Consider the following 21,352-nt stretch of genomic DNA (forward strand, 5'->3'; position numbering starts at 1 on the left):
AATCATAACAAAAGCCATGACCCGGAAACAATCTACTTTAAAAAGTTGACTTTACATTGCTAGCTTACATAGCAATCCTTTTAATTTATACGATATATACGCCAAAAAGCGTTCATATTTTGCGGGAGAGACGGATGAGGAGCAGAAATGAAGCGCCAGTACATCGATCCGTTCATAACCACGGAGAGCACCCTGGATTAGGAGATACGTCATTATTTCCGCCGCGCTAACATGTAAGTCAACTGTAAGCTAATAATTGCCCAGAGCGTAGCATACGGCAGCCGAAAGGCGAACGGGCCAAAAGAAAAATAGAAAAAATTCTGAATAGTCTTATCTCGCCCCTAGCGACGTCGGATGTACAGCTCGGTTCGAATCCCTATGACGTTTCTATAGACGTGTTTTGTACAGAAGCTGTTAATATCATTGACATATAAACACAATAGCATGGATAGCCTTCAGTGACCACAAAGTCAGTCAGAAGGTTTGCGAGACAAAGCATTTCCGGGGGTCCCCAGCCCCCAAAACGTTGAGAACCACTGCTTTACAGACCACTGATTGTCCTCCTCCTGCACTCTGTGTGTCTCCAGGTGGCCAACCTCCTCCGACTCTTCCAGATCCCTCAGATCAGCTACGCCTCCACCAGCGCCAAGCTCAGCGACAAGAGCCGCTACGACTACTTTGCCCGCACCGTGCCGCCCGACTTCTACCAGGCCAAGGCCATGGCCGAGATCCTGCGGCTCTTCAACTGGACGTACGTGTCCACCGTGGCGTCGGAGGGCGACTACGGCGAGACGGGCATCGAGGCCTTCGAGCAGGAGGCGCGCATGAGGAACATCTGCATCGCCACCTCCGAGAAGGTAAGTGTACACACTGTGGAGCGCTGTTTCCCAAACAGTGGGTGTCGGGACCCATTTTTTGTGGGTCACAGACACTTAGTTTTTGTTTCCTACATTTGGTTTTTAATTATTATTATTTGAAAACATTTTCCAAAAACGTTCCCAAAAAAGCAAAAACTTTTCATGAATTAAAGGGATTGTGACATAAAAGTCTTTTTTTTCTTTTCTTTTTTTAGCTCAATTGCACCCAAAAAATCTGAACTTTTAACATTCAGTAGATTTTCTGTGGTCTGGGGTATTCTGGCTCAGACAAGTGCTCTGCTTTTCCTGCTGTTTGTAATGTCACAGCCTGCCAGCAGATGTCACTGTTTTGCCTTTTTCATTGCAGCTCAAAAGGCCTCCAAACCCCAGAGAAAACCACAGAAAGACCACAGAAAATTCATCTTTTAGGTCATGAAACCTAAAAGAAAAACAAAAAAACTAACTGGGCGTCCTTCAAAGTCAAATGATGAGAATCACTGCTGGAGCTCTGCCATCATATTCAAGGGCTTTTGGCAGAGTGTACAAATGGAACCAAATGGACCATAACAGGTCCATTTGGTTCCATTTGTACTCTCTCAGAGTTAAGTTGACATTGACAATGAGAAAATACGAATTTGAGAAAAATAAGAAAAGATTAAAACTATTACTATACGTAGGCCTACTCTATTGTGGAGTCATATACGTGATCACAAGACTGGTTGTTTTTTAACAACTGTTTCAATTGTCCTTTCATTCTGGGAGTGCGTACAAACTGAATCAAACCCTTTTGGGTTCCATTTGTACAGCACCAGAGTTACAAATGGCTAAAGTAATGACAAAGTAAATGGCTAAAGCAGTGGTTCTCCAGCTTTTTTTAAATACATATTTCCAAATGAATGTGAATTTGACTACAGAACCTGTATATCTGAAAATATGTTGTTCCGGGGACGCCCATACAAGTTTTATGTTGTCAAAATAGCACTTATGTTGCACAAACTGTATGATGGAAGCATTTGGAAAATTGCGTGGGCCAACAGTCTCGAGGCTCGAGAGACTACGTGTCAGGCTATACTTCTATAGCTATGCCTGATTGTTCATTCCTTGAGTCCAATTCGGTTATCAAGGTTACGATTTTAAATAGGCTATCAGTCTTGCTTTTCACTGCCTAAGAGAGAGTGAGAGAGAGAGAGAGAGAGAGAGAGAGAGAGAGAGAGAGAGAGAGAGAGAGAGAGAATAATGCATCGTTATTGCCTGTCTTATTAAAAAGATAAAGCTCCAATTGAATGGAACAACAGCCAAGTCATTTAAAAGTTTAAAAGTTTTACGTCCCTGTCCAGGGTGCAAAAGGCCTAGGTTTTTCTTTTTTTCTCTGCCGCAGGGGTGTGCAGGGGTGAGGAGTGGGGGGCCTGGTGAGGGGTGGGGGGCCTGGTGAGGGGTGGGGGGCCTGGTGAGGGGTGGGGGGCCTGGTGAGGGGTGGGGGGCCTGGTGAGGGGTGGGGGGCCTGGTGAGGGGTGCGGAGTGGGGCGGTGAGGGCGGTGAGGTGGGGCGGTGAGGAGTGGGGTGCTTGGTGAGGAGTGGGGGGCTTGGTGAGGAGTGGGGGGCTTTGTGAGGAGTGGGGGGCCTGGTGAGGAGTGGGGGGCCTGGTGAGGAGTGGGGGGCTTGGTGAGGAGTGGGGGGCTTGGTGAGGAGTGGGGGGCTTGGTGAGGAGTGGGGGGCTTTGTGAGGAGTGGGGGCTTGGTGAGGAGTGGGGGCTTGGTGAGGAGTGGGGGCTTGGTGAGGAGTGGGGGGCTTTGTGAGGAGTGGGGGGCCTGGTGAGGAGTGGGGGGCTTGGTGAGGAGTGGGGGGCTTGGTGAGGAGTGGGGGCCTGGTGAGGAGTGGGGGGCTTGGTGAGGAGTGGGGGGCTTGGTGAGGAGTGGGGGGCCTGGTGAGGAGTGGGGGCTTGGTGAGGAGTGGGGGGCTTGGTGAGGAGTGGGGGGCCTGGTGAGGAGTGGGGGGCCTGGTGAGGAGTGGGGGGCCTGGTGAGGAGTGGGGGGCTTGGTGAGGAGTGGGGGGCCTGGTGAGGAGTGGGGGGCTTGGTGAGGAGTGGGGGCCTGGTGAGGAGTGGGGGGCCTGGTGAGGAGTGGGGGGCTTGGTGAGGAGTGGGGGGCCTGGTGAGGAGTGGGGGGCCTGGTGAGGAGTGGGGGCCTGGTGAGGAGTGGGGGGCTTGGTGAGGAGTGGGGGGCCTGGTGAGGAGTGGGGGGGCTGGTGAGGAGTGGGGGACTTTGTGAGGAGTGGGGGGCTTGGTGAGGAGTGGGGGGCTTGGTGAGGAGTGGGGGGCTTGGTGAGGAGTGGGGGGCTTGGTGAGGAGTGGGGGCTTGGTGAGGAGTGGGGGGCTTGGTGAGGAGTGGGGGGCCTGGTGAGGAGTGGGGGCCTGGTGAGGAGTGGGGGCTTGGTGAGGAGTGGGGGCTTTGTGAGGAGTGGGGGGCCTGGTGAGGAGTGGGGGGCTTGGTGAGGAGTGGGGGCCTGGTGAGGAGTGGGGGGCTTGGTGAGGAGTGGGGGCTTGGTGAGGAGTGGGGGCCTGGTGAGGAGTGGGGGGCTTGGTGAGGAGTGGGGGGCTTGGTGAGGAGTGGGGGGCTTTGTGAGGAGTGGGGGGCTTGGTGAGGAGTGGGGGGCTTGGTGAGGAGTGGGGGGCTTGGTGAGGAGTGGGGGGCTTTGTGAGGAGTGGGGGGCTTGGTGAGGAGTGGGGGCCTGGTGAGGAGTGGGGGGCTTTGTGAGGAGTGGGGGGCCTGGTGAGGAGTGGGGGGCTTTGTGAGGAGTGGGGGGCTTTGTGAGGAGTGGGGGGCTTGGTGAGGAGTGGGGGGCTTTGTGAGGAGTGGGGGGCTTGGTGAGGAGTGGGGGGCTTGGTGAGGAGTGGGGGGCTTGGTGAGGAGTGGGGGGCTTGGTGAGGAGTGGGGGGCCTGGTGAGGAGTGGGGGGCTTGGTGAGGAGTGGGGGGCTTGGTGAGGAGTGGGGGCTTGGTGAGGAGTGGGGGGCTTGGTGAGGAGTGGGGGGCTTGGTGAGGAGTGGGGGCTTTGTGAGGAGTGGGGGGCTTTGTGAGGAGTGGGGGGCTTTGTGAGGAGTGGGGGGCCTGGTGAGGAGTGGGGGGCTTTGTGAGGAGTGGGGGGCTTTGTGAGGAGTGGGGGGCTTTGTGAGGAGTGGGGGGCCTGGTGAGGAGTGGGGGGCCTGGTGAGGAGTGGGGGGCTTGGTGAGGAGTGGGGGGCCTGGTGAGGAGTGGGGGGCTTTGTGAGGAGTGGGGGCTTGGTGAGGAGTGGGGGGCTTTGTGAGGAGTGGGGGGCTTTGTGAGGAGTGGGGGGCTTTGTGAGGAGTGGGGGGCTTTGTGAGGAGTGGGGGGCCTGGTGAGGAGTGGGGGGCCTGGTGAGGAGTGGGGGGCTTGGTGAGGAGTGGGGGGCCTGGTGAGGAGTGGGGGGCTTTGTGAGGAGTGGGGGCTTGGTGAGGAGTGGGGGGCTTTGTGAGGAGTGGGGGGCTTGGTGAGGAGTGGGGGGCCTGGTGAGGAGTGGGGGGCCTGGTGAGGAGTGGGGGGCCTGGTGAGGAGTGGGGGGCCTGGTGAGGAGTGGGGGGCCTGGTGAGGAGTGGGGGGCCTGGTGAGGAGTGGGGGGCTTGGTGAGGAGTGGGGGGCTTGGTGAGGAGTGGGGGGCCTGGTGAGGAGTGGGGGCTTGGTGAGGAGTGGGGGCTTGGTGAGGAGTGGGGGGCTTGGTGAGGAGTGGGGGGCTTGGTGAGGAGTGGGGGGCTTGGTGAGGAGTGGGGGGCCTGGTGAGGAGTGGGGGGCTTGGTGAGGAGTGGGGGCTTGGTGAGGAGTGGGGGCTTGGTGAGGAGTGGGGGGCTTGGTGAGGAGTGGGGGGCTTGGTGAGGAGTGGGGGGCTTTGTGAGGAGTGGGGGCTTGGTGAGGAGTGGGGGCTTGGTGAGGAGTGGGGGGCTTGGTGAGGAGTGGGGGGCTTGGTGAGGAGTGGGGGCTTGGTGAGGAGTGGGGGGCTTGGTGAGGAGTGGGGGGCTTGGTGAGGAGTGGGGGCTTGGTGAGGAGTGGGGGCTTGGTGAGGAGTGGGGGCTTGGTGAGGAGTGGGGGGCTTGGTGAGGAGTGGGGGCTTGGTGAGGAGTGGGGGGCCTGGTGAGGAGTGGGGGGCTTGGTGAGGAGTGGGGGGCTTGGTGAGGAGTGGGGGGCTTGGTGAGGAGTGGGGGCTTGGTGAGGAGTGGGGGGCTTGGTGAGGAGTGGGGGGCTTGGTGAGGAGTGGGGGGCCTGGTGAGGAGTGGGGGGCCTGGTGAGGAGTGGGGGGCTTGGTGAGGAGTGGGGGGCCTGGTGAGGAGTGGGGGGCTTTGTGAGGAGTGGGGGGCCTGGTGAGGAGTGGGGGGCTTTGTGAGGAGTGGGGGGCTTGGTGAGGAGTGGGGGGCTTTGTGAGGAGTGGGGGGCCTGGTGAGGAGTGGGGGGCCTGGTGAGGAGTGGGGGGCTTGGTGAGGAGTGGGGGGCCTGGTGAGGAGTGGGGGGCTTTGTGAGGAGTGGGGGCTTGGTGAGGAGTGGGGGGCTTTGTGAGGAGTGGGGGGCTTTGTGAGGAGTGGGGGGCTTTGTGAGGAGTGGGGGCTTTGTGAGGAGTGGGGGGCCTGGTGAGGAGTGGGGGGCCTGGTGAGGAGTGGGGGGCTTGGTGAGGAGTGGGGGGCCTGGTGAGGAGTGGGGGGCTTTGTGAGGAGTGGGGGCTTGGTGAGGAGTGGGGGGCTTTGTGAGGAGTGGGGGGCTTGGTGAGGAGTGGGGGGCCTGGTGAGGAGTGGGGGGCCTGGTGAGGAGTGGGGGGCCTGGTGAGGAGTGGGGGGCCTGGTGAGGAGTGGGGGGCCTGGTGAGGAGTGGGGGGCCTGGTGAGGAGTGGGGGGCTTGGTGAGGAGTGGGGGGCTTGGTGAGGAGTGGGGGGCCTGGTGAGGAGTGGGGGGCTTGGTGAGGAGTGGGGGCTTGGTGAGGAGTGGGGGGCTTGGTGAGGAGTGGGGGGCTTGGTGAGGAGTGGGGGGCTTGGTGAGGAGTGGGGGGCCTGGTGAGGAGTGGGGGGCTTGGTGAGGAGTGGGGGCTTGGTGAGGAGTGGGGGCTTGGTGAGGAGTGGGGGGCTTGGTGAGGAGTGGGGGGCTTGGTGAGGAGTGGGGGGCTTTGTGAGGAGTGGGGGCTTGGTGAGGAGTGGGGGCTTGGTGAGGAGTGGGGGGCTTGGTGAGGAGTGGGGGGCTTGGTGAGGAGTGGGGGCTTGGTGAGGAGTGGGGGGCTTGGTGAGGAGTGGGGGGCTTGGTGAGGAGTGGGGGGCTTGGTGAGGAGTGGGGGCTTGGTGAGGAGTGGGGGCTTGGTGAGGAGTGGGGGGCTTGGTGAGGAGTGGGGGCTTGGTGAGGAGTGGGGGGCCTGGTGAGGAGTGGGGGGCTTGGTGAGGAGTGGGGGGCTTGGTGAGGAGTGGGGGGCTTGGTGAGGAGTGGGGGCTTGGTGAGGAGTGGGGGGCTTGGTGAGGAGTGGGGGGCTTGGTGAGGAGTGGGGGGCTTGGTGAGGAGTGGGGGGCTTGGTGAGGAGTGGGGGCTTGGTGAGGAGTGGGGGGCTTGGTGAGGAGTGGGGGGCTTGGTGAGGAGTGGGGGGCTTGGTGAGGAGTGGGGGGCTTGGTGAGGAGTGGGGGGCCTGGTGCAGGGGTGCGGAGTGGGGCGCCTGGTGCTTGCACTCTGCACCCCCCGGTCAAAACAACTTCCTGTAGCTATGTTCTCTGACTTCACATTTCCAGGGTCACATTTTTCACCACCCAGCTAAGAGGAACAGCAATGAACAGCAACTCTCCCCTGAGTTTACCCGGAGCCTCAAATCTGTTATGTACCAATACACGGCCTATAGAGCGGACCATTCCGCTAAACACGAGGAGAGGGATGTTGACTTTGTGCACTCGTAAAAAAAAGTTTGTCTGAACGCGTCTTATCTTCTCTATAACACCCAAATGAGGTTTATATTAGAGCAGTGATATCAGTGCTGAAGCAGAAAATGGGGCCTTATCTCAAGCAACTCATCCTGGGTACTTTCACAGTTGTCACATTTTTCATTGCATTCGCCACGGAGGCGCGGTATCACAGATTAGGGAGCGGAACAAGTTATTTTCTTTTCTTTCCATCTGCGGGAGAGCAGTAGAAATGAATATCCAGCCGCCCTCGGGGAACATGCAGGAATGACATATTTTCACACTATATGATTGTAATTCAGTACAGTTTTTCTCTTTAGGTTGTTCGTGAAGGACACGTGAATCAGATGTATTAACACATCTAGATCTGTGTTGCCTTATAGCTTTTAACCAATGTAACCATTACTTTAAACTTTATCTGTTGAAAAATCGTGAAAATGCGTGCAAATCTTTGAATATAATTTTTATTTTCTTTCACAGCAAACCTTTTTAACTCAAATATTTGCTTCTTGGGGTCCCTGGAACAACATATTTTCAGATGGTGGTCCTTGACATGAAAAGGGTTGAGAACCACTGATAAAGAAACATATGGTTTTTCAGAAAACTGTTAGAAGACATTTTGTAGAATCAGGTCCTCTTCAGGTCGTAATGGGTTAACTATACTCGGTCCTCCTAACCAGGTGGGGCGCTCTAACGCCAAGAAGGCCTACGAGGCTGTGATCCGCCAGCTCCTCCAGAAGCCCAACGCGCGCGTGGCCGTTCTCTTCCTGCGCAGCGACGACGCCCAGGAGCTGCTGTCGGCCGCCGCCCGCCTCAACGCCTCCTCCTTCGTCTGGGTGGCCAGCGACGGCTGGGGCGCCCAGGAGAGCATAGTCAAGGGCAATGAGGTCACGGCCGAGGGCGCCATCACCCTGGAGCTGGCCGCCAACCCCTTGCCCGAGTTCAACCGATACTTCCTGGGCCTGGACCCGGTCAGGAACCATCGCAACCCCTGGTACATACTGTCACGATCTGCGTTTTTCACACCTTCCTGTCTCACCTGTGATTTTTTGTTTGCTCCACCTGTGTCCTGTTAGTCTTGTAGCCTATATCCCTGTGTTGATTGTCTGTTTTAGTTTCACCTGTTTAATAACCCGGATGAGACGCCTGCTCTAGGCGCTTTCTTGCCGCCTCTTGACGCGTATGTTTGGGTGTTCCCATTTTGGTCCTACCCTCTTGACTCCACCGTGACAGGTACAGGGAATTCTGGGAGCAGAGACACCAGTGCTCCCTGGGGTTCGGAGGAGGAGGAGGCGTGGTATCCGGAGAGAGAGGAGGGACTTTCGCCCTCCCACTGTGCCGCGACGGCCTGTCGGTGGATAAGGAGACCTTCGAGCCGGAGTCCAAGATCATGTTTGTGGTGAATGCCGTATACGCCATGGCTCACGCCCTCCACGGCATGCAGCGGAGCCTGTGCGCCAACACCACCAAGCTGTGTGACGCCATGAAGGCCTTGGATGGACGCCGCCTCTACAGGGATTATCTCCTCAATGTCAGCTTTGCAGGTAAGAGCATGGGAAAAAAGGGGGAAGAGGGGAAGATCAAACCAGAGGAGATGAGAAAACACAGAGATGTCATTAGAGGACTTCAGAGAAAAAGGTCACTTTAGACGCATGTCCCCGGGAGACCTGTAAAAAAGCACAGCCCTCCTATTACATAACATTGAGCTTGAGAAATGTTGGCAAAAAAGTTTAGCTTGAGAAAAGTTGCTTGAGAAAAGGTAGATTGGTAGATTAACTGTTCAGATTTATAGCTTGCTACGATTTCTTTGCTAATTGATAACATATCGTGCTACCTATCCCTCTGAAAGGGAAAACAACTTCACACAGGGTCAACGTGTTTACTCAAATCTCAGGCCATTCGCAACCTAAAATAACATAACTCCTTGTCTTTATATATTTTCTTATGATTTCATAAACCTACATTTAAACACAATGAGCTTAGCTCTTTTAGATTGGGTTAGTGATTATAGCCCTTGTTCAGGCCTTTGATTATGATTAGGTAAAAAACCTGAATGATGAGACAAAATACACATAATACATTCGTCAATTTACAGGTTTACAGCACAACACATAGATAGCATTATTCATAGTTATTGCATGAATTCATATTTACCATTGGTCAATGTGAGGCTGCGTTTGGTCGCCCGTGCAGTGTAATACAGGGCTGGTTCATCGTGCTTATCACACGAGGTTGTGGATTCATCTTGGTTGTTTAGAATCTAATCCAAGAGGACCCATGCTCACTCATATAAACCTTCCGTTCTACTCTGAGCATTCCTGTGATTGGCTGTTTGTGTCAAGCCCTCAGCCATTGGTTAGCTTACTGGCTGTTTGTCACCTCCAGTGAAGTATTTGGGCTGTGGAACCAGGAAGTGAATCCAGCACATGTGCCTTCATGTGCTGTGGCTATGTGGAGACAGTGAAGATGTGCCCTTATCAGATCCCCTGCTGTGTCAGCCTGTGAGAGAAAGCTGTGGCTTCCCCCTATTTTATGGCTGGTGTCCTGTTTCACACCTTTTTGCCTTCAACAAAGTCAGGGCCTGCTCTGGGTCACAGATCACACTGTTATCTTTAGCCGGCAACTGCCAGGGTTTGGGCAGTTTGGTTAACAGCATATTCATGTAGACATTATTAATCCCAATAATAACGCTGAGCGTCATACTCAGCGCCACATTAACTAACCGTTGATACCTCTACAATCTCGCCTCTACAATCTCACTTCTGCTTCACTCCTCGTTGTCGGGAGGAACCCACCTAACTCCATGAAAACATTTTGCATCTGTGTGTTGTTTAAAAAATATTGAACCAATGGAGAAAAAGTAGAAAAAGAATCACACCCGTGTGAACTGAGTGGTGCAATTCCCCCCCCCCCCCCCCCCCCCCCCCCGCACCTCTCTCTCTCTCTCATTAGCAGGCAGCAGGCACATCACTATCTCTCTCTCTGTTTCTGGCGCCCCCTACTGGTACTAATAAGTCATACTCGTGCTCATCACTCGACGGCCACTGATACATAGGTACATAGATACATACGGTAGATACATAGATATGCACGGATACGCACTACATACGGTAGATACATAGATATGCACGGATACGCACGGACATTGCTGGTTGTAGGAGTGGTTGCACCACTCAAAAACCCGCTTTGGACAAAACCTCTTAACTCCATTGGACCCTGAAACTGTATGCTAAAGCAACTAACTACACCACCTCTACCCCTCTCATGCAAGTAATTGGCAATATATAAAGTAACACCACCAACTGTGTTGAGGCAGAATTGCTTTGTTTTCAAAACTAGTCCTTACCCGTTCTGATTATATGAACAGCAAATCATGTTCAGTGTGCGATGTAATAGATCACATCACTGATAGGGGGGGGAATTGTTGACAGATGGTCTTGGGAAGTTGGGTTGGGCACTAAAGTATAGGCTAATTAAATGCTGTAGTACAATCATAAGTACACCATTGATATGTGATGTAAATAGGGTGGTGATATTCTGCCTATAAATGGAAGTTATTGAATATTTTCAAGTTCGGTGTTGCACTTTGTAGAAGGTCCCTAACCGCTCACCGTCTGCTGCCCATGGAGATATAAGATATTAAACGGTGAACGCGGAGGTTGGCTTTTTGGGCTTCAAAGCAAGTTGTAGTTTGTTCTTTATATAATCAGGATAAGAATTTGATGTTTTGTGTGATTTAGGAATGTGTCGTTGTCATTGCATCTGTCTGTATGTATTTTGTCATTGTGTTGTTCCGACGGCACGGGATCTGTCTTCTCCAAACGTCTCCATTTGGCCACCCCGAGACCCCGACAGATAAGCATTCCGTTGTGATCGTGCTGTTCAGTGTGTCACGCAGCCACGCTGGGTGCACGCAGGGCTGTAAGCTGTCGTTGTCAGTGTCCAGGCTTTGAGCGTGCATGTAGCCCATGTGTAATGCACGGCGAAGGAGGTGGTTGAGGAGGGGGCGGACAGTGTGGTGTCGAAACAGTGTGTGTGTGTGTGTGTGTGTGTGTGTGTGTGTGTGTGTGTGTTCACGTTAACATGCCTCCGTCCAACTGTCGGAGCTTTCAGGTGCCTGTGCCACGCAACCCGGCCGCGATGCTTCCCCAAAGAAGAAGTTATGTCGACTGACGCAAGAGTAGCTGTACTATGGGGCCGAGTTGTTTTCCTCATGTGGGTCTGATGCCTGCCTGGGGGCGGTGTGAAAAAGGGGAAGTGCGTTGGAGAATGCAAGGGGAATGTTGCGCCGGAAACTGTGTCCCAGTATTAATCTGTGTCCGTCCCAACATGCATTTCACTGGTGACACGTGGTTTGCGGGGAGATGAGTCCCGTGGGATCGTGTGGTGATGTAAAAACAATATCTGTACAGTAGATATGACAGTTGCGTCGGTAAAATGTAGCCTAGCCGGATTCTGGGAGCATGCAGATTTCTTTTGGCATGGAGAGATGTGTGCTAATAGTGTGGCTCAGTCGGAGATAGACCACGGACAAATAAACAGGTTTTTATTCACTAATAAATTCATTATTAATCTTATTGAAAAATGGCTTCGTTAAGACCTCCATATTATTATGGTCAATGCCTGTGTGTAAAGTGGGAGCGATTGGTGCAGGCAATGAGGAGATACGGTGGTGTTTCTGACATTCATTCATTCAGACATTGATTGAATTATAGTATGATGATATGATATAACATTCTCTTCATTTCCTGAAAAATGTACAATGCTCATTATGGCATATACTCTAACTGTGTGCCAAATTTCATACATTTATCGTAAATAAAGTGCACGCTTTTTGCCTGTAGGGCCTCCGCTACAGGGGTTATGAGTACTTTCAGTTTCAGGCACAACAACAAGAGCTCTTCTTCTCAGCTCATGTTGCACATTTAGCTGGCCCTCGGCACCTACCGCTCACCTCTGGTAAGGTGTGCATGTGTAAGATTATAGGGAAGAGAATGTGTCCTTTAATGTATGATGCAACCCGCTTTCAATGGGTGGGATGAATGAGGGGGGAAATAATTTAGCAAAAATTATGAGAGAAACAACACAAGAGGTGCACGCGCCTCATTAGCAATCCCCTCACGAAACAACGAGGGAGAAAATGTCCTTCCCAGCCAAAGTACAGCCGTGAAAAACCTTAAAGCGCTGAGACGAATCCCCTTAATTGCCATGTGTTGTCGGTGCATTGACACCTATTACCCGAGTGTAATTGACACGACAACTACAAAGTTGTTCTGACAAATGAGCGTGTCACCTAATCCACTGGCCATACTCTTCCCTCTCACCCTAATGAGATTGTTGTGTTTTAAAAACTTTTAATTTAATACTTCCTGCCCGTCTGCCTGTCGGTCTCTGTAGACTGTGGAGAGGCAAGAGGGGGAGAACGGCGGATTGACTTGACTGACAGGTGGGTGACAAAAGGAAAGCGTGGGTATAAAACTATAAATACTCGCAGTGTTTCTGGGACTGGTAGAGGTTTAGAGGTGCTTTCATTCTCCCTGCGCGCTAACCGTGACCGCGGAGCACGCATTAAAAACAACCACAACAAACAAAGATGCTATAAACATCTGCTGCCATGCCAAGGGGGGTGGGGGCTGAGAGAGAAACTGGGGGACAGAGTTGAGAAGAGAGAATGGAAAGTAGGACAGCAGGGCCACTTTAAACCTGGCATCCCGATTTTGGGCATGTGTGTGTGGTGAGGGGTGAAGTCACATAGAGATTGCATGTGAATGTGAAAGGGAGAGAGGGAGTGCATGCTGCTGAGGCAGTGAGACAGCAGAAGAAGAGGATTCTCTTTGAAATTCTTCTTCTGAAAGTCTTCATTTCTGCTACAAATCAAAGCGTTGCTTTCTCATATAGGGAGGGAGGGGGGGGGGCAGCAGGGTGAGGTGAGTGGTGCAGCATCTAGTTCTGTTTAGATGCCCTTATACTGTATAGGGTATGCACATGCATAAAGTGAATGGCAAATCGAGTGGCAAAGTAAATGGCAATGTGAGTGGCAAAGTGAGTTTAACATTGTATAATGTCGTTTAATGCAATCATATAGGACTTTTCTGTTTCGATGTATGGACTGTCAAAGCCAGAAAGTAGTTTTTGCCACTCAGTAGACGTTCCCACATAACTTCCGGGATTGATGATGATGTCACACGCATACCCTCTATAGAGCGTCGCAGTCCCGCCCCTTTTCTTGACGACGCCAGGCCCAGGAAATGATTCCCAATGCATTTTTCCCATAGACATTTCAAAAAGTATTTATTTAAAGACTGTTACGCCGCGGACAAGGCCAACTCGAGTCGTGACAACTCATGACAACAAACACAATATTTTGGACCAAACAAATAATTACAAAGTGTAACCTGCCGTTTTTTTCTTCGTTGTAATTATGTGTTGTCATGAGTTGTCACGACTCGAGTTGGCTTTGTCCGCGGCGTAAACGTCTTTAAATAAATACTTTTTGAAATGTCTATGAGGAAAATGAACGGAGAATCATTTCCTGGGCCCTGGTAGGGGGCGGGACTGCGACGCTCTATAGGCAACCTTATGGGTGATCACTGGCATCGTGACACGTTGTGAGCTTGTAGATCGGTTATTTTCAATTGTATACAGGGCTGAAGTGGTTAATGTATATGTCTTGTTAGTAACTAGTAACTATATACTTTTGTAGTGAAGTAAATGTACAATATTTGCCTCTGAGATGTAGCCTAGTGGAGTAGAAGTAAAAGTAATGGAAATTGGAAAGACTCGAGTAAAGCACAAATACCTCGAAATTGTACTTAACTAGAATTCCGCTCATCCTAGAGTTACGTTGCAGCACAATATGGGAAGAAGGAAATTGCGGGATTTGACAGACTCCACTTCATGTTTCAGCTGTGTTTTTTAACCCAGTGTTGTGCCCTGCACATGTAGTAACGATGGGTTATTATTATTATGTGTTGTTAACTTGTTTTGTATTATTTTGATTAGTGATGCTGAAATCAAACTGCACACGCACGAGCGCGTGAGTCCGTGGTGGGACTGGGAAATAAATAATGTGCAGAAGAACTTGACAGGCGACTGCGCGTTTTGTGGCGTGTGTGTGTGTGCCATTTCAGCTGCATCACGATGCGATCCAAAATCCCCCCTCCCCTCCCCCCCCCGCACACACACACACTCTCAGTTAAAGTCCCCCCGCTTTGTGATATACAGAAGTCCTCCATACAGTGTACTTACTGTGAACCCATGTGTCTGCAGTGACACTGCATGCGTGTGTGTGTGTGTGTGTGTGTGTGTGTGTGTGTGTGTGTGTGTGTGTGTGTGTGTGTGTGTGTGTGCGCGCGTGTAGTGTTCGTCTTGTTCTTCTTCTAATGTGTGTGTGTGTAGCGTGTATAACTTTGTGTGTGTGTGTGTGTGTGTGTGTGTGTGTGTGTGTGTGTGTGTGTGTGTGTGTGTGTGTGTGTGTGTGTGTGACTTTGGGTCCCTTGTCCGTGTGTTGGGTTGGGTACAACTTCTCAAATGTATAATACTAGAATTTCGCGGCCGCTTTGCGGCCGCTCATCCCAGAGTTACGTTGCCGCGCACTATGGGAAGAAGGAAATTGCGGGAGTTGACTCCACATGTAGTAACGGATGGGTTATTAGTTATTATTATGTGTCCTTATTAGTGTAGTGTAGTGTAGTCAACACGTTATGGCTCATACACACTGCCCGGTATTTGCTCCGATTATGCTGTCGGGGAGCATTTTTGGCGCTGGCCGACAAAACCCCTGATCTGACGTTAAGCGGTGCCCAAAAGTTATAGATCACAAAGGCTTTGCAGGTAGAGCACATGACATGGCCCTAAAAATATATATAGTTTTAATATTAAAAACTATTTTTGCATCTGCCGCTTGAGATGACCTGAGATGACTTGATTGATTGACATAAAAAAGGGCCTGTCAGCTCAAACACACAATGCAATAGTTGTTGTTGCGTACAATCATCAGTAGCAAAGTCAAACACCAAAAATAAAAACCCTACCATTTCCATTTTCCCCCCTCTATTTCCCATTCCATGTGCGTTTGTCTTATAGTTTCTCTGGCCTCTGTACTACTGCCACCTACCGTCCATTCATTGTATTACACAGTGGGTGAAAAAAACACACCCCTTAAGACTAAACCCGACCAATCAGAGGTGTGGCTTCCAGAGGTACCTTTGACATGACATTTTGTGTGTGTGTGTGTGTGTGTGTGTGTGTGTGTGTGTGTGTGTGTGTGTGTGTGTGTGTGTGTGTGTGTGTGTGTGTGTGTGTGTGTGTGTGTGTGTGTGTGTGTGTGTGTGTGTGTTTCGATGTGCAGGGCGTTGCTGAAAATGAGCACCTGTGCTCAGCCAATTCCCTGGGTAAAGTAAAAAAAAAAAAAAGAAAGGTACCTTTCAAAACCTATAAAGTCAGCCTGGTACCAGGGGGGCAGTCAGCCAGATATTTCGTGAAGCCTCATTTGAAATCGGTAGTTCATATAATGGCCTGTGGCGCTGGACTGGACCCAAAAAGCCCCATAGCTCCATAGAGGCCCATGTATTTTGGCCCAACTTCACCTAGACTGTATTACTATTATTCTTCTTCCAGTCACTAGTTTAAAGTCTCATTTCTAATGTCATAATATTCTTTTTGGAAAATTATGGTCCCATTAATTAAAAAAATGACCATAAAGAAAAAAAAACATCGCGTATGTTCTGAGGGGCGTGGCTACCGTTACAGTCTATGATCGGGATTCCCCTCCCACTCGAGTCAAAATAAAAACCAACGGAGAAGAAGGGGGGAAGTCCCGCCTCGTTGTCTGGGCAGCCAATGGCCAGCTGGTCCAAAACGGAGCCAGCCAATGGCCAGCTGGTACCAAACGGATCTAGAAAGATGGCGACTTACAGTGCAGGAATAACAGGCTTCATTTTACGTCCATGTTAGACCCGGCGAACGCTTTGTCCATATTTTTTACAGACGAAGGGGACACCACTGTATGTAGCCTCAATTACATTTTGTAACTATTTTCTGCAATGGGATGATAGTTTTATTTGGTGGGTATATGAGCTGGTTGTTTATTGGTAGCCTATATTAGCCCAATATTGGCGTTATGCATTTCACTTGAATAATGTTGTGTGCGCATGTGCGCGTGTGGAGAAAGACAGTTATTTAATGAAAGTGAAGATTATAACGTCCTGTATTGGTAGCCTATATTAGCCCAATATTGCCGTTACGCATTTCACTTGAATAATGTTGTGTGCGCACGTGCGCGTGCAGAGAAAGACAGTTATTTAATGAAACTCAAGATTATAACGTCCTGTCTCGCTGCCGCGGCGCCGCCGTGCGTGTATAGCCTGTGTGTGTGTGTGGGGCGTGGCGAGAGAGAGAGAGAGGCGTGGCGAGAGAGAGAGATCGTGGCTTCCAGGCGTGCGTGTGTGTGTGTGTGTGTGTGTGTGTGCAAGCCAGGCGTGCGTGTGTGTGCAGGCGTGTGTACTCGGCAGTTGGCTGGCAGGCGAAAATAGCCAAAGCGTTCCGTGTAATCGTAATATGTAGGCACAAACAAACTACAGACAAAGTACAATGTTGATGGAACTAAGAGATTCGCTGAGAGAGCGATATTTTAAATACCAAAATCGTGAGGCTACAATTCCTCTCCCCTTCCTCGTTTCTCTTCTCCTGCGGGAGATCAGAATAAGATTCTGAGAGCTAGTGTGGGCCTATTAGAAGACAGGGCAGTGTTGCCAGGTTTGCGAATTGTAAGCGAGTCGTAGTGTGTGTTGAATGGCATTTGAATGGCATTTGTGGGCTTGTGAATGAATTTCCTCACATGTAATTTGTGCTCACTTGCATAGACCTGGCGAATTTAGCGTGGTGAAAGGGCAACAGTGTTCCGGGGGTGTGGGTGCTTCGGGCGATAATGTTTGTAAATAAATGCATTGCCGCCGTGAGTAAGGACGGGAGGCATCTTTGGTGGCACTGCAATGAACATTTTTTGGCGGGTGGTGTCGAGTGTTGGGCGCGATAGGAGGAGATAGGTCCCGGACACTGCGAAGGTAAGTGTGTGACGTCACTGCCGTGTGAGTGTGTGTGGGTGTAGTGTGTAAGATGGTGTTGTGGGTGTTTCAATAGCGACGTAGCTGTTGTGGCTTTGGGTTTCTTGCCATGTGTTGGGTAAAAGTTCTCTAATATAATAATAGATATTAGATATATCTATATGTACTTACCGGTATAGTTACTTTCCACTTTTTTGTAAACACAAACATTGTTTTGCTACCGTTTCCTATGACTAGTTTTGAGTGTTGATGACAAAAGTGAGGACGCAAATTGTGATTGGCCGGAAAGAGATGATGTATGACGATGTATCCAATCCAATCCAATGTCACGAACTGTGTACTCTTAGGCCCCTTTTCCACTAGCAAGGTGGAACCAGAACTTTCCAAAACCTGAACCTATTCTTTTAGTTCTGGGTTTGTTTCCACAGCGCGGTACGGCACGGTTTCAGACCAGGTTCTCAGAACCTTTTTTCGGCCCTGCTTTTGAGGTAGTACTAACACTGAGTTCTGGGAACCTATGGGCGGGGCCAGCAGCGCTGCTGCTCTCGATTGGTCGAGCTGAGGTGACAGCACTCTGAGCACTGAGGAGCGAGGAGAAGCGCACACAATACAACAGCGCACATTTTAAACTCCTAAGTGCGACATAGCGACAGCGGACACACAGAAAAATAACCTGGAAAAGCACACAGAAACACTATGGCCACGAGAGAGGGAGAGACAGAGCTTGTGTGTGCGTGAGGGAGAGAGAGAGATAAAGCTGTCGCGACGAGTTTTTGCTTGCAGCTAGGCTAACTGCAGATAGGGGTGTGTGTGTGTGTGTGTGTGTGTGTGTGTGTGTGTGTGTGTGTGTGTGTGTGTGTGTGTGTGTGTGTGCGTGTGCGTGTGCGTGTGTGTGTGTATGTGTTTGCGTGCGTGTATGTGTTTGCGTGCATGTGCGTGTATGTGTTTGCGTGCGTGTGCTCGCGCGCGAGAGCGCCATATGATCTATTCTAAATTGCCAGAACAGAATTTTCTTTCTTTTTCAAGGCAAGGCATTAGGCATATCATTACTAGAAATGTGCTGTACACAATACTACACATTGGAACGGTTAAATGATTTGTATTTGCACATTTCTTGATATTGACATTACAACTGGACTGGATGTTATGGCACAATTTGCTCAATCTGCTAACCTCGCATCACCAGGCTTTCCACCGCCTCGGAGGAAAGCCTGGTCTCTGTTTCAAAAGTCCGTATGATCCGGGCTGGGGCCGGATGATGTTTTTTTGATTGATTGAAATATTTATTAACAGTTTGTAGAATTTACAGTACATTTTAAGCATAAACTCAATACAAAGACTGTCAACTGTGAGTGGACGACCCAATTAAGCATTACACTTGTTTACAACAGGGTCCACATTGTTCAATTCATCAAAACATTTAAAGACATACAAACATTTAGAGACATACAAATAGACATTTCTATGTAGCTAAAGAACAGTGTGGTTACGTCATGTTGTAGTATTGTTTTGTAGTCGCCAGACAGGATGATCAGGCGGCGGCAACTTCCTTTTCCCTCTCAATAAAAGCTCTCGCTTACGAGAGCTTTTATTGAGAGGGAAAAGGAAGTTGTCGCCGCCTGTTCTTCCTGTTTGTTGTAGGCAAACTATTGCCTACAACATGAAGTAAGCATATCATCCGGCTCCAGCCCGGATCATATACCGAAATGAAATGGTGCCCAGGCTATCAATCTGCTCAAGAGGCACTATAATTGCAACCCACACAATGTTAAATGCTATATTCAAAAGGTGGGTTATCATTTATCATCATATGAGCTATAGCCTATATGAGATATATTTTTCTCTTGCAGTTTAAGCAAAATATTGTAGACAGGTAAAGGTTGGAGAACAACTGGTCTAATGCATTTAAAACGGGTGTTTTACTGTTGTCCCACTCCCCACATGGAAAGGAAATCCATATCGGCAAATATAGCCTATAATGTATGCTGCATATATCCATGTTCATATAAACTACAGTATGTGCATATACAGTATATGTATTATGTATAGGAAATATATGTGACAGCTCTGGCATGTGGCTGCCACAGCTGTGGCACAAAAATATGTTCATATTATTGGTTTAAAAAAGCAAATAAATTTGAAAATAGACAATCTACAAGCTCACGTGTCTCATCGAGCTTGTATAGTTTGTCTATTTTCAAATGGCCGAAATGTATTTAAGTACAATACTATATACAGCTACTTTCCACCACTGTTGAATAATAACCAGTCATTATTTAAACATGAATATCTCTGTATTCCGGGACCCCCCCGGCCGTGCCAAGGGGGGTCCCTGCCGGCCGAGCTACTCAGCAGTGGGGGAATAGGGGAGGGGGGGGGGGGGGGGGGGCAGACTTAACAGGTTCTTGAAAGTTCTGGGTTCTGGTTATATGGAAACAGAAGCAGAACTTGGTTCTGGAACTTCACAGGTTCCTGGTAGTTCTGGGATCTGGAAAGTTCTAGTTCTGGTTCTTGTTCCACCCCATAGTGGAAAAGAGGCCTTATTGTGTAGTTGTGTTCCTAGTGTTTCCTGTGTGCTCCATTTGTTGGTACTTGCATGCCTTGTCTCACCAGTCTGCTTTGTAATTGTATTTCACCTGTGTCCTGTTTAGTGTCAGCCAATCATGTGTTGTAGTTTTGTTGCACCTGTGTCTAGTTAGTCTTTGTGTCTATTTAAGCCTCTGTGTATTCAGTGTTCACTTGTCAGTTTATAGTTTATGTTATGGTGTGTCCAGCCCGTGTATGTCCTGCATGTGATGGTTGCGAGGTGAGGCGAGGTTGAATGGAGGATATAAATATACTGCAGCGTCTCTCTCCATCTGCAGTGCTGACAGACTGAACACAGAAGCAGCACACGGGAAAAACCTACAGCACTCACTCATATAGCCTGTAGTCTCTCTTTGTTTACCTCACACAGGCACCCACCCACACCCACCCACCCACACACACACACACACACACACACACGCGCGCGAGCGCGCGCGCACACACATTCACAGAATCACAATACTATAGTCTACATCAAAGTTTGATGTTAGCTAGAATAGAAACAGTAATTGCCAGCATAACATAAATATCTCCCTGCATCTCTCTCTCTCTCTCTTAACAGTAATTGCCAGCATAACATAAATATCTCTGTCTCTGTCTCTGTCTCTGTCTCTGTCTCTGTCTCTGTCTCTCTGTCTCTCTGTCTCTCTGTCTCCGTCTCCGTCTCTCTCTCTCTCTCTCTCTCTCTCATCTCCCTGTGTTTTCCTCTAACCAACTTTACAGTGAGCAAAACACTCCCGTGTTACAGAAAGCACTGTTTCCTCTTTCACCTTGTGTGTAGTTTGACCGCACACGCGTCGTGCATGTATGCATGCGTGTGTGTACTCGTGCGTGCGAGCATGCGTGCACTAGCGTGTGTGTGTGTGTGTGTGTGTGTGTGTGTGTGTGTGTGTGTGTGTGTGTGTGTGTGTGTGTTTGTGTGTGTGTGCGTGCGTGCGCGTGCGTGCGTGTTGTAACCATGCGGGCAGGGAGAGCACACAGCAGGTTTTCACAATGCTTCATTCCGACCCATCTCATTCCACCTAGCTCCATGCTGTTGCCATGGAAATGAAGATGACACCACTGCCAATGGCAGACTGATCCTGTAGAGCAGTGGTTTTCAACCATGTCCCCAGCTAAATGATGGAGAGTATATAGGTAACCAAATGGACCCTTATTAGATCTTTAACTCTTGAGAGCGTGAAATGAAACACAGGGTCCATTTGGTTTAATTTTCCACAAGTAAACAAACACATAGGCAGAGTGGTGGAAAATCATTTTAACTTTAAGTAAAAGTATCAATACTCCTGCAATGTAGAAATACTCTGTTGAGTATGGAATTCAGAATTTACTCAAAATAATTATAGTGGAGTAAAAGGAAAAGTAGGCCTACTGAAAATTGGAAAAACGATGTAAGAATACCTCAAAATTGTGTGTATATATATAAAACCTCCCGGTTTTCGGAAATATTGAACCAATGGAAAGTGGTAAAAAGTGCTTTGGAGAAAACCTCTTAACTCCATTGGACCCTCAAACTGTCTGCTAAATCAGCTAACTCCAACCCCTCTCTCCCTTTCATGGAAGTAATTGACAATAAATAAAGTCACAACCAACTTTGAGGAGGCAGTATTGCTTTGTTTAAAAAAATATACGGTTTTCTTAATTTCCGAAGAATGAACATTTTGGAGTTAGGTGGTTTCCTCCCGACAGCAGATGTATATACAGTATATATATATATACACAGTATGCACACATGCATGCACATATAACTGTATATGCACATGTACAAATTGTCTTTGTTTGCACAAAGACAGCTTGAAAGTTGAAACGTTAGATTTTTATTAATTTTTTTCTTACCAGTGTGAAGTCGCAGACACCCCCAACCCACTCACATACACTGTTCAAAGCCATCATTCAACTAACAACCACCCACATCCCTC

General features: G+C 49.7%; 1 protein-coding gene across 1 annotated transcript in view; it reads left to right on the forward strand.

Moving 5' to 3' along the window:
• The window catches only part of grm3 (glutamate receptor, metabotropic 3), a gene marked incomplete at its 3' end in the record, with an annotated part of 62,368 nt that overhangs the window by 16,523 nt on the left and 24,493 nt on the right, over window positions 1-21,352 (forward strand). Inside the window, exons 3-5 of the mRNA XM_083763746.1 lie at window positions 588-857; window positions 7,464-7,777; window positions 8,017-8,327. Coding sequence (XP_083619872.1) covers window positions 588-857; window positions 7,464-7,777; window positions 8,017-8,327 — 895 coding nt within the window. The remainder of the gene's footprint in view (window positions 1-587; window positions 858-7,463; window positions 7,778-8,016; window positions 8,328-21,352) is intronic.

This window comes from Protomyctophum parallelum, assembly GCF_964188405.1.
Source record: "Protomyctophum parallelum genome assembly, chromosome: 4".
Classification (NCBI taxonomy): domain Eukaryota; kingdom Metazoa; phylum Chordata; class Actinopteri; order Myctophiformes; family Myctophidae; genus Protomyctophum; species Protomyctophum parallelum.